The sequence below is a fragment of the Equus asinus genome, chromosome 28, assembly GCF_041296235.1.
Source record: "Equus asinus isolate D_3611 breed Donkey chromosome 28, EquAss-T2T_v2, whole genome shotgun sequence".
Lineage (NCBI taxonomy): Eukaryota > Metazoa > Chordata > Mammalia > Perissodactyla > Equidae > Equus > Equus asinus.
This window is the reverse complement of record NC_091817.1, coordinates 39,751,255-39,764,413: the sequence shown is the minus strand read 5'-3', so window position 1 is coordinate 39,764,413 and position 13,159 is coordinate 39,751,255. Positions and strand designations below refer to the sequence as shown.

General features: G+C 37.5%; 1 protein-coding gene across 2 annotated transcripts in view; it reads right to left on the bottom strand.

Moving 5' to 3' along the window:
- Positions 1 to 13,159, bottom strand: part of CNTNAP4 (contactin associated protein family member 4) — a 243,903-nt gene that overhangs the window by 187,700 nt on the left and 43,044 nt on the right. For both annotated transcript variants that reach the window (XM_014846907.3, XM_070500547.1), the window contains exon 2: positions 9,668 to 9,778. In XM_014846907.3, coding sequence (XP_014702393.3) covers positions 9,668 to 9,778 — 111 coding nt within the window. The remainder of the gene's footprint in view (positions 1 to 9,667; positions 9,779 to 13,159) is intronic.

The window sequence follows — 13,159 nt, the reverse complement described above, 5'->3', positions numbered from 1 at the left end:
ACCTCCATCTGACTGTGGATCCTGAAGCAGTCCTGTCACCCAGCTCCAGACCCTCTGAGCTGTGGTCCAGGAGCAATCCTGTCTACCAGGGGACATGGAGGGAGACACACTGACCCTTCCCTCCAGAGGGAAGCCCATCTACCTTGATCTGACTGGGGACCCTGAAGCGGCCCTGCGACTTGACTCCAGCCCCTCTCAGCTAAGGTCCAGAGGAGTCCTGCTCACTCAGGAATCTGGCAGAAGACATGCTCCTCCATGCCCCTGAAAGCAGGCGTGGTGACCTTGGTGTGACTATGGATCCTGAAACAGCCTTGTGACCCATCTCCAGCCCTGCTCTGTCTCAGTCTGCAGAAAGTCAGCCCACCCAGGGACCTGGCAGGAGGCACACTCATCTCTGCCCCTAGAGGCAGGCCTGCAGACCTTGGTCCCAGCTGCAGACCCTGAACCAGCCCTCTGAATCAGTTCCAGCCCCTTTCAGACACCTCTGGGACCAATCCTGCCTGCCTAGAGACCTGCCCAATGATGCTCCTTCAAATGCACAGACAACAATGCAAGATGACACAGATGATGCAAAATCAGGCAAACATGACACCCCGAAAGGACACTTAGTGAACTTCCAGTAACCAACCCCCAAGAAATGAAGATCGACAAACTGCCTGACAACGAGTCCAAACTAATCATCTAAAGAAGCACAATTAGATACAAGAGAACACAGACAGACAACTAAACAGACTCAGGAAAACAAGGTACGAACAAAATGAGGAGCTTAACACTTCCAAGCAGCCTTATAAGATGCATCTCAGAACTTTCCACCCTGAGGACAAAAGGCAGAAGGTTTTATCCATGAGTTCTCATCCTCTATTGGTCAAGGTCAGTCTCACAGGTAGGCAATAGTTGCCATACCCCACCATTAGAATTTCTGATGCCCAGTGGATTCCCCAGGGGAGATCATCCCTCAGCATGAGGGGAGCCAGGGGGCAGGAAGACACAGGTACATGGCACAGCCCAAGATGAGGTTCTGTTGTCCTTGAAGGAAGCTGGATTTGGTCCTTACCACATCGGCTGGAGAAAGAGGTGGGCTGAGAGCATGTAACTGTCACCCAAGAGGTGTCCAATACATAACACCACATCTTTAATTATAATAGGCTCTAATATGGGTGAATACAAAAAAGATGGTTTTCTATTGCTAGCTATCCTCACACTTTCACTCCATCCTCTCCTAGGGAAGATACTCAGGATCCTTATGCATCATATCAGACAAGAAAGCTCTAGACCCCTGCTTTCACCGCTTTGTTGAGTATTCAACCTACCATGCTTTCGGGGCACATGTACATTCCAGCCGAAAGCATGCATTCTCATTCAGATGCCAAACCTAAGTCCCTTCACTCATGTATGCTAATATGTTGTTTAGAGTATTTTGCATTTATATTCATGAGAGAGAGTGGCTTTTAATTTTCCTTTCTTGTTTGTCCTTGACAGAGTTTGGTATCAAGGTTATGCCGGACTCACAGAATGAATTGGGGAGTATTTTAACTTTTTTTCTGTCCTCTGGAAGAAATTGTATACGATTAGAGTTATATCTTCCTTAAAAGTATTTGGAAGAATTCACATCTGAAGGCATTTTAGCCTGGAGTTTTCTCTCTTGAAATGTGTGAATTATGGATTTACTATCTTTAATAGACAGAAGAATACTTAAATTTTCTCTCATTTCTTACCATTTTTTTTTTAGGTTGTGTCTTTCTAATGCTTTTTTCAATTCATTTAAATTTTCACAATTAGCAGGAAGTTTGTTAAAATATCCTCTTATTATATTTTTCTCTTATTGATTGTATTGCACGTTTTCTATTTCATTAAGCAATGCAATTTTTTTCCTCTCTTTTTCCTTATTTTTGGTTTAATGTACTATTCTTTTTCTAATTTCTTGACAAATTGGAAAAGCAGGCAATGGATGGATCACTAATATCTAGCCTCCCTTCTTTTGTAACACATTCAATTAAAGCCATCAGTCTGATCTAAGCTACAGCTCACAATTTTGACCTATACTATTTCGCCATCGTTGAGTTAAAATGTTCTCTAATTTCCATTGAGACTTCTTTTTGAGAAGTGTATTAATTAAATTCCACACCTTTCTGGGTTTTTAAGTATTTTTTAATTATTGATTTCTGGCTTAATTCAGCTGTACCCAGGGCACTTACTCTGTATGATTTAAAGCCTTTGAGACTTGTTGAAACACTTTTTATGGCCCAGAATAAATTTAAGTAAATATTCTAGGTACACATGATAAGAATGTGTATTCTGCAGCTGTTGGAGGCAGAGTTTCATATGTGCTATACATTAAAATACATTAAAATATAAATTAAAATTACATATTTACATATTTTGTCAAATTTGCTAACTTTGCTGTTAAAATCTTCTGTATTTCCACTGACTTTTTTTTTTTGGCTATTTCTTCAATAAGCTACAGGGAGAGCTATATTAAAAAACCCTCACTATGTTTTGTGTTTCAATTTGTACTGTCTATTTTTCCTATTATTTCTGTCCATTTTTCTTTATATATTTTGAAGCTCTGTTATTTGGTGCAGAAAATGTCAGGCTCACTATATGGCATTTCCTCTCTCTCTAGGAGCTTTGCCCCTGAAGCCCTGGTTATTTTGGTTTCTCTCCAATATTTTCAAGTAGTTGACACTTTCTAGTTAGTTTACTAGTTTATAAAAATGCAGCTAACTGCTATGGGCTGAATGTGTCTTCCCAAAATTCATATGTTGGAGCCTAACCTCCAGTGTGATGTATCTGACACCTTTTGGACTTAATTAGATTTAGATTAGGTCTTGAGAGTGGGGCCCTCATGATGGAATTAGTGCCCTTATAAGAAGAGGAAGACAGAAAGATCTCTCCTTCTCTCTGTCGACATGCACACACCAAGGAAAGGCCATATCAAAACACAGCCAGGAAGTGGCTGTCTACAAGCCAGGAAGTGGGCTTTCACCAGGAACTGAATCTGCCAACATCTTGATCTTGGACTTCCCAGCCTCCAGAGCTGTGAGAAATAAATGTCTATTGTTTAAGCCATCCAGTCTATGGCATTTTGTTCCAGTAGCCCAAGCTGCTAAGACACTGACTTTTCTAAATTGATTATACAGCCAGCCACCTTGCTAGCCTCAGTTCCTTGACCAAGAGGTAGGCCAAAGTCTCAGGTAAAATTTTATCATCCAGAGTGTATCAGGCCATATGTGGGACTTCCCCTGAAATTGGCTTCTTCCCCTTCCTTGTCCTGCTTTCTCCACTCTCTCACTGTCTTCTCCTGGGAGCTATCCCCTAACAAACCACTCAATCTTCAGCCCAAGGTGTGCCTCTGGGAGAATCCAACCTAAGACACTATGTGATTAGGGGCCAGCCCAGTGGCACAGCGGTTAAATTCGCACGTTCCGCTTCTTGGCAGCCCAGGGTTCACCAGTTCGGATCCTGGGTGCAGACATGGCACCACTTGGCAAAAGCCATGCTGTGGTAGGCATCCCACGTATAAAGTAGAGGAAGATGGGCATGGATGTTAGCTCAGGGCCAGTCTTCCTCAGCAAAAAGAGGAGGATTGGCAGCAGATGTTAGCTCAGGGCTAATCTTCCTCAAAATAAATAAATAAATTTTTTAAAAAGACACTATGTGATTACTTAATTCACTGCTTATTTTCACTGTACCCACAAGTGAAATTTTCCTACACAGTACTGTGAAAAATATTAGATACATACAAAAAAGTAAGTGATATATTGATGATTTTTAATTTTCTGAGTGTATTTTAATTGACCAAATTTGAGCAATTGTATCAATTTCAGTAGGATCATATTTACAACTTGAATTCCCAGATTTTATAACATATGAAGACATTTCCTAAGCCAAGAGCTTCCTGTGTCTTTGAGTTTGAGAGGACTTAGAAGGACAATCTGCCTCAAGGTACTCCCCTTACCTTCTTATGGAAGGGCCATCAATCTCACTCACTCACATGCTTTGAAATTTTCCATTATTAGAGTTAGAAAAGACATTGCCTGTGGAATATCGCAAATAAAAAGAGTGCATTGTCATAGTCAGAGATCCTCTAATTCAACCCCACCCTTTTACAGGAAAGGAAAAAAAGAGAAGAAATGTCATTTCCCCAAGGCCATCTACAATTTAGTATCATAATCTAGTTTTCATGATTCCAAAACCAGCACTTTTTATCACCATAAATTACTTAGGATTGGCTACTTGGCACATCCACTTGGATTACATTATCAGATTGATTTAGAGCAGAAGAAAATCTGCTTCGGGGCAGACAAGGATGATAAGGGTAAGACAGAGGCAGTACCAAGACACTGGTGAGAGAGATTAAAAGAGGGTGGAAGACGTCCTTGAGGAAGGGGCCCAGAAGGGAGAGCAACAACCAAAGAGAGAACTGAACGATCAGACGGACAATCACCACTGGCGTGAAATCCAATGAATTGCTAGAAGAATAGAAGTGATTCTATATTAATCGCAGAAGCGACAGCAACCTCTCCTGTGCTTTAATGAATAGAGGACATGGGCAGATCGAGAAATCAGATGTAAATCTTCACTCATTTTTATTTCACCTTCTCAAGGCCAGCACACAAAATATAGTCTATAAACACAAATGACACCCCACTGATCATAAAATTGATCCGGACCTTCATTTCCCAAACTTTTACCAAAATGGTAGTAAAATTTTTTTAACTTCATCAACCAATTTCCAATTGCTAAAAAAGTAAAAATATTTTAAATAAAACCATCAGATCACCCTAGTTCACAGAGTTTGACTAAGGATATAGGAGAATGTTTTATCTTTACTTCAAGTTGATAATGAACAAATAAAATACAATTTTTTGACCCTGCTTTGCTTTATAATTAATCAGGAATAAATTAACCCTTCCTGTCAGAGTCATGTGGAAACCTGAATGTCCTGAGATTACCTCTGTGTAAATTAACATACAGAGCTGGTCTTGTGGGGTTTGCTAAAATGGGGTTAATTGGCAGGACGCACTCTGAAACTGTTTGACCTTCTCTTGGGTCTGTGCTTTTGTAATTCTTGTGGCCACATCACAGCACTGTGGTCATTTCCAATAAAGCCAATACCAGTTCAGTACTATCCTACTCTTCCTAGAGAAAATTCGGGAATTAAAGCACAGAGGTTACATATTTTTCCCATTCTAAAATGAGTAAGAGGTAGAAGTGATTTAAACCCAGGAGTGGTGACTTGATCCCAGATACGTCTAATACTGAAGTGTCTGCTCTTCACCTAAAATTATATGACCCACTAGAGGGAGAACGAAAGAGAGAAGCAGAGTAGCTTAGCTGAGGTTCCAGAGTGTCAGGGAAGCCCGTGTCCTGTGACTGTAGGGGCGACTCTCTGGGATCTGACTATTCAGGGTTTTTGTCGGGTTTAAGTGTTCTCATCTCCATGTTAAGAACTGTACATCTAATCCCAGAGATAAATTAGGGCACAAGACAGAAAAATCAGGCAGAGCTAATAAGAAGTCATGTACTTACAGCCTGAATCAGCATGGAGGTGCTGGACCCTTGCAAGTAATTATTCAGGTGCCAAGGGCTTAGTCGGGCACATCAGATCCTGAGTGTGATGAGGATACAGAAGCAAATAAATGGTTGCCATCTCTGGTTCTCTGACAAACTCTACAAGAACAGGCCATTCTCAACGCAGTAAATTCTGTACACACCCCAGTCGATGAAGCCCACCACCCCATCTGTGGTCCTGGGGACCTCTCAGACACATTTCAGACCCACATTCACTGTGCCAACGAGGCTCCCCTTTCCTTAGGCTTGAGTTTTTTTCAGTCCTGTACAAAATTTATCTCTTACTCTTTTCCTCACAAAGAAAGTATTGGTTATTAAATATATTAATGGTATCATTTTTAAATGTAATACTTATAGAAGATTTTATGCAACATGTTTAACAGTAGGAAACATTCACCTCATGTGTCCTCTTAAGCACTGACATGTATCATGCATACCTTGGGGATTTATCTTTGGGATTTTAATTCAAGCACAATAGTTGTGTGCAAACAAGGACAATGATTTAGGGCAGTGACAATCACCAAATAATTCTGCATAGAATGTTATAATAATTCTCATTAGAACTACATCCAAGAATGAGAGTTCTGTCAATTAACCAAATATACTAATTTCTCTACAGATAGATGCTTGATTTTAAGAGCAAATCTTACAGACATGGGGAAAGCACCACTTTACAAGCACTTAGAGTAGAAGGACATAGCTGTGCTTAAATAAAACAGACAATAGGAAAGTAGAGACTAAGATTCAGATTTTTAACAACAGAAAATATTTCGATCTTACAGAATAGATGAGAGAAAACGCACAATATTTTTCAGTTAGGGAAGTAATCTGCTATATAATTAAACACATGTACATATGTATGTTTACACATCCGTATAAATATTTTATTTTTGCTGTGTGTATTAATTTTATATACTGCTTTATTATTTGACCTGTTTGCACAAGTACATCAGTTTGCAATAATTCATTTCCAAGGTTTCCCAAGTACCTGAAAATAAAAACTTCCATTTGGATTATATTGCAACCTGAGGGACCGTTCGACACATATGGTTTCTTTACATTCTCTCCTAAGAACACACTTGAACTATCAAAGGTACACAAGAACCTGTTTGAACTCCATATTGACAATGGTAGAAATTTAAGTTGCCCATTATAATTCAAACTACACTAAAACTGCAACAGTGGGAATAAAGACACAGAGATTTAATTCTATTATACAGCAAGTTTTAACAGTCATTGGTTTTTGTTTGTTTGTGTTGTTTACAGTTAAGTTTGGATTCTAGTTCTCTGAGTTCTGTAATCTTTCAGGTTCATATCGAGATGGATCTTCCTAGTACAAAGGAAGTATGAAAAAGAAGCTATTTACTCAATGGCACTTGTACTAGCTTCCCAGGGCTACTTAACAAAGCATCACTAATTGGGCAGCTTGAAAGAACAGAATTTATTCTCTCACAGTTCTGGAGGCCAGAAGGCCAAAATCAAGGTGTCAGAAGGTCTGTGCTCTCTCTGTAGGCTTTTGAGAAGTATCCTTCCTTCCCTCTTCCTTGCTTCTGCTGGTGCTGGCAATACTTGACATTTCTTGGTCTGTAGCTACATCCTTCCCATTTCTGCTTCTGTCTTCACCTGGCCTTCTCTCTGTCTTTTCTGTCTCTGTGTATCTCCAAGTCTCATTCTCCAGATAACGCCCTATTTGGAGCCCACCCTAATATTGGTGATATGATATGACTTTATCTTAACTTGACCACATCTGCAAAGACCGTATGTCCAAATAAGGTCACATTCGTAGGTATCAGAGGTAGGAGTTGAACGTATCCTTTGGAAGACAAAATTCACCCCACAATGGCCCTCAAGTGACAAAATTAAATTAACATACCTCAAAAAAAACTCTTAATTTTTCTTCCTCCCTTCTGGTAGAAATGGAATCATTATGCTTAATTGCAGCCTCTTCCTGATCTCTTTCCCCCATTACAGGGATCTAGTCATTTTCACAGCGTTTGTTGAACTTGATTCCTCATTTCTTGCCTATCAACCTTTGGCTCTAAGCTGTCCAGATTCCGCAGGCAAGAGGTCACCTTATCTGTGTTTCTGGGATACCAAGACCCTTATTTGCTGATTTAGTTTATTTATACATGACCTGCTGACTTGGCTGAACATCCTTCCACAGCTTGATATAAATACCACAAATAATGTTGCAATACCAGAAATAATATATAGCCTTTAAAACATCACTCAAAATCTGACATTTCTTTGTGAACACTTCATGTAAATAATAGGAAAAAAAAGAAAAACTAAATAAAAAAGAAAAATGTAATCAAGTAGGTTGACAAGCAGCAAAAGATAATTAAAATGATCCTGTTTTGTTTCTCCATTTCATTAACATGCAAATGAGATTCATGAAGTTTGATACTGTGTTTCACCAGGAACCGTACAAACAAATTAAGAATGAAAATGAGTCCCACTGATGGACTCTGGATGAGTATATAAATCAATGAAAAACACGATTTGATCTCATTAATAACATATATATTTTTTGTGATTTATTGAACCTCAATAAATGAAATAAAGATAAGTAGTTAAATTAAGTTTTGTATCTCTTTCCATGGGCCAAATCCTATGACAGCTTTTATTACTCAAATGGAGTGATGATAAATGTTACATTCTGCTTTACTTTAAAAAAGTGTACAAGATGGGGACCTCATTCTAAGACCAGTGTTGTGATAACAGCATTCCCACTGCAAGGACCATGAATCCCATGGATCTGGACTGGCCCTCAGTGGGGCTAGGAGAGCTCACTTGCCTGTGGTCAATAAGGGAAATTCAGAATTGAAAATAGTGAAAGACAGTCCAGTGTGACCAATAATTCTTACTACAAGGCAAATAAAAGTAACAGACAAGCATTATCTATGCAAATATATTCAAGGCCCCCCAAATTCCCCATTTGATACAAGGATCTCAGTTACTACTCTCCATTGATACTCTTACACTTAGAAAAACACACAAGTTATGTCAATTATACCTCAATAAAGAAAAGGAAACACACAAAAGTGACTGTCTCAAATAATACGAGATAAAATTTTAAGATAAACAAATTTAAAATCACACTGAAGTGTTACATATTTATAACATGTACTTGATGGCAAAACACAGATACACACACACACACACCTAATGTATTTGTTATGTTCAATGTTCAAAGAGCTCAAACATTAAACAGCAGCACCAAGGATAACATAAAGGAGTAAAATTAGAAGTGGTTAACATACGGCACACGAGAAGGGGATAATAAATGAGTGAATCACAGTTTTAACAACACACGATGTCAATGTCTATTTCTTCATAGTTGTTAAAAATGTTTTCCGTGTTAGTATTGCCAAGACTCTTTCCATAGCATATATGCTATGCACAGATGGGTTTTGCCTTAGCATATTATGAAAAGGGACCACAATGATGTTCTGTCTCTAAGTGCACAGAGGCATAGAGTTTTTAAATTCTCTTATTTCTACAGCAAGCTGCCATTGATTTATCTGTGCTTTCCTTTAAACATATTCAAGCAATCAAACACAACCTACCTAAGAGATAGTCAACAGTATGAACTGAGTATTCCTACTGGAGCATGAAACTTATTAAGTTCCTGTCCTCAACAAGAAAGAAAATCATGTCATCCACATTGACAATTAAATAAACTGAGGACTTATTATTTTTAAATAACTAGCATCTTTTAAAATTACTTCTTGTTGCAAACTTCCTTATTTACCTTGAAATAGAGGGCCAATTAAATTTTCATGGTTACTGTATTCATAATTATTGGATATTGTTGAAAAAAAGGTTATTTTATAAGATACATATAAAACTTGCCAGGTGGAAGGAATTCAATTCCTTGGGTGCTGAAGTGATGATACAGGACTTTCAAATAGGATGCATCCTTTGCCATTCCAGACCAGTTCTACATGTCATGTACATCCCAAGAGTTTCTACCATTTGCTTATGTAGAAATTTACTTCCTTTTACAATATGTCACCTATAATGATTTCCTTAAAAGAAGGGAAAATTGAGATTCATCATGAACCAATCAGAGAGAAAAACGCAGACTTACCATCTCTTCGATTTAGCCTTGCAAATCCAGGACCGTGGCTGCTGGAGAGCTCGGATGAACTGCTGAATGATGCCTGAGACAAGGCCGACACCAGAGGTTCATCGCAATCATCTGCCAAGAGGGAAAAATCCACATTCAGGTTAGTACAGTGCTGACAGCTTTCTGGGATTCAATCAATAAAGCAAACAACCAAAACAAAAAATACTAGGATCTCTAACAATATGCTCACTGTTTATATGCAACATTCTACTGGAGGTCTAATAAGTTTGAGAAGAAAAGAAAAAGAACTTAAAGATAAGAGATTATGAAAATGGAGAAGTAAAACCTCATAGAAATTATAAAATAATATAATATCTTCAGGTAGAAAAGTTTTACTTAAACAAGAAATAAAAATACCTAATCAGTATAGCTAATTTATAAATAAATTGATATAAGGAAAGATTTATAAATTTAACTATATTAAAATTAAGATTTTATGGTTGCCAAAAGACACGTAAAATGAACAGAAACATCACAACGTGTAGGAAATACTTGCAAAAGAGTATACAATTAGTATTCCAAATTGAGGAAAGTAGAATAAAGAAAAACAAAAACTGCCTTTAAATCAGTTGGAAAACACATTTGGAAAAAAACGGCACAAGATCAGAGAGTTCACAGAACAGAACCTAAAGGAATTGATGTTCAAACTCATAAAGTAAAAAGAAGTGTAAAGCAAAACTACAATTAGATAATATTTTACAGATCATAAATTGGCAAGATTTCAGAAGTCTGACAACAGCAGATTGTCTAGAGAATGGGGGCCAAGAGAAGCTCCAACACACTGCTAGTGGGAGTGTAAACTTAAGCAAATACTTTTACAAAAACAATTTTTCATTAGTTCATATATTTGAACTTTTCATACCCCACATTCCATCAATTCCATTGATATGTATGTCCTCCTGGGCAGAGCATCCCTGTGATGAACCACTGGTCTTGAAAAGTTCTGCCTTCCTACCCAAGGATGCAATACAAATACTAGTATTTTCTGTGTCCCATGAAAAGAAAAAAGTTTGGAAGCACTGATCTAGAGAAATTCTTGCATTTGTGCACCAGGAGACATGCACAATTTATAGCAACATTGCTCATAGTAGCAAAAAATCATTAAGAAGCCAAACATCCAACGACCAAAGAACAGATCAATAAATTGTGGTACTTTTCACAATGGAATAACACACAGCAGTAAAAAGGAATGACACCAACACCCACCCACAACAGAAAAAAGGTTGGATCTACGAAACAAAATTTTTAGTGAAAAAAATCAACTTATAAAAGACCAACTTATCCAAAGACCAAATCAACTTATATAATATAGGTTGATAGTTTTCAAAATCTTAAAAGCAAGCAAAGCTAGGTAATATGTTGTTTGGGGACTCATTGATTTAAAAATACTATTAAAAAACAAAGAAATGAAAACAGGATAGCGGTTACTTCTGGAGAAAGGCAATGTGTGTATGTGTATGTTTGTGTGTATACACATACATATATGGATATATCAATAGGTATATAAGGATGTATATGAAAATATATACCTATCATCTATCCTTTTATGTGTATCACATATTAAAAAATAATAAGGCACAAAGGAGACCAAAAGTATAAGAACAATGTCATGCTAACCATGATATCCATACATGCTTATTTTATTCAGCTAATTCTTCTTCCATGCAATCTTTAAAGTATCCACCTATTATTTTATAAAATTATTAAGTTGTTACCATTTTTGAGCTATCAGAAAACTATTTCTGAGAGAGGATGGTGTGGGTGGACTGTGAACTCACTTCCTCCCATGGAAACAACAAATTTACAACTACTCTTGGAACAATTACTCCCAAAACAGAACTGAAAACTGTATAAAAAGAATCCCCACAAAAAGGGGCAGTGCTGACTGAGGTGGAAGAGGCAAAAATTCCTTTCTGGAGAGAAAAAAAGCCACCTTCACAAGCCACCTTGCTTCATGGCCAGCTGGGAGCAATCCTAACATACAAAGCCTTCCTTGGAGGAGTGGGGAACTGAGCAGGGAGCATTACCACTATAAGAAGCCTTAGGACTCAGCACAACTGAGATGAGTGTCACAATATCTGGCTTTTCTGGCTACTAACAACAATGGGGAATATCCCCAGAAAAGCTATTGGACATGACACATGAAATGTGGGAGCAGGGGAGTAAAAGAGTAGAGCTTTTAGCAAGAGGTCAAACTAAAGAGACGATCAATTTAACATAGAGTGTTATATAGGTAGGTTATTATATATGAAGCTCATGGTAATGACAAACCAGAAACCAATAATAAATACACAAAAAATTAAGAGAAAGGAACCCAAACATAATATTAAAGAAAGCCATCAAATCACAAGGGAAGAGAGCAAGAGAAGAAGAAAGTAACAGAGAAGAACTACTAAAACACCCAGAAAAAAAGTAACAAAATGGCAATATGTACATACTTATCAATAGCTACTTTAAATGTTGATGAACTAAATGCTCCAATCAGAATGCATAGTGTGGCCAATCAGATTAAAAAACAAGACCCATCTATATGCTGCATACAAGAGACATACTCAGGCCTAAAGACACTCACAAACTGAAAGTGAGGGGACAGAAAAAGATACTCTATGCAAATAGCAATGAAAAGAAAGCTGAGGTAGCAATACTTTTATCAAACAAAACAGACTTTAAAACAAAAACTGTAACAAGAGACAAAGAAGGGCACTACTTAATGATAAAAGGAACAATCAAACAAGAGGATATAATGCTTGTAAATATCTATACACCCAACACTGGAGTACCTAAATATATAAAGCAATTATTAACAGACATAAAAGGAGAAATAGACAGTAACACAATAATAGTAGGGACTTTAACACTTCACTTACACCAATGGAGAAACCGTCCAAACAGAAGATCAATAAGGAAACATTGGCCTTAAATGACACATTAGACCAGATGGACTTAGTAGATATATACAGAACATTCAATCCAAAAACCACAGAATACACATTCTTTTCAAATCCACATGGAACATTCTCCAGGAGAGATCACATATTAGGCCACAAAACAAGTCTCAATGAATTTAAGAAGATTGAAAAAATACTAAGCATCTTTTCTGACTGCAATGACTGACCACAATGAAACAAGAAATCAACTACTGAAAGAAAATCAGAAAATCCACAAATATGTGGAGATTAAACAAAACAGCACTGAACAATTATTGGGTCAATGAAGAAATCAAAGGGGAAATCAAAAAAATACCTGGAGACAAAGGAAAATGAAAATATGACATGCCAAAATTTATGGGATACAGCAAAAGCAGTTAGAGGTAAGTTTATAGGAATATAAGCCTACCTCAATAAACAAGAAAAATCTCAAATAAACAATCTAACAACGCACTGAAAGTAAGCGGAAAAAGAAGAAGAAATAAAGCCCAAAATCAGTAGAAGGAAGGAAATAATAAAAATCAGA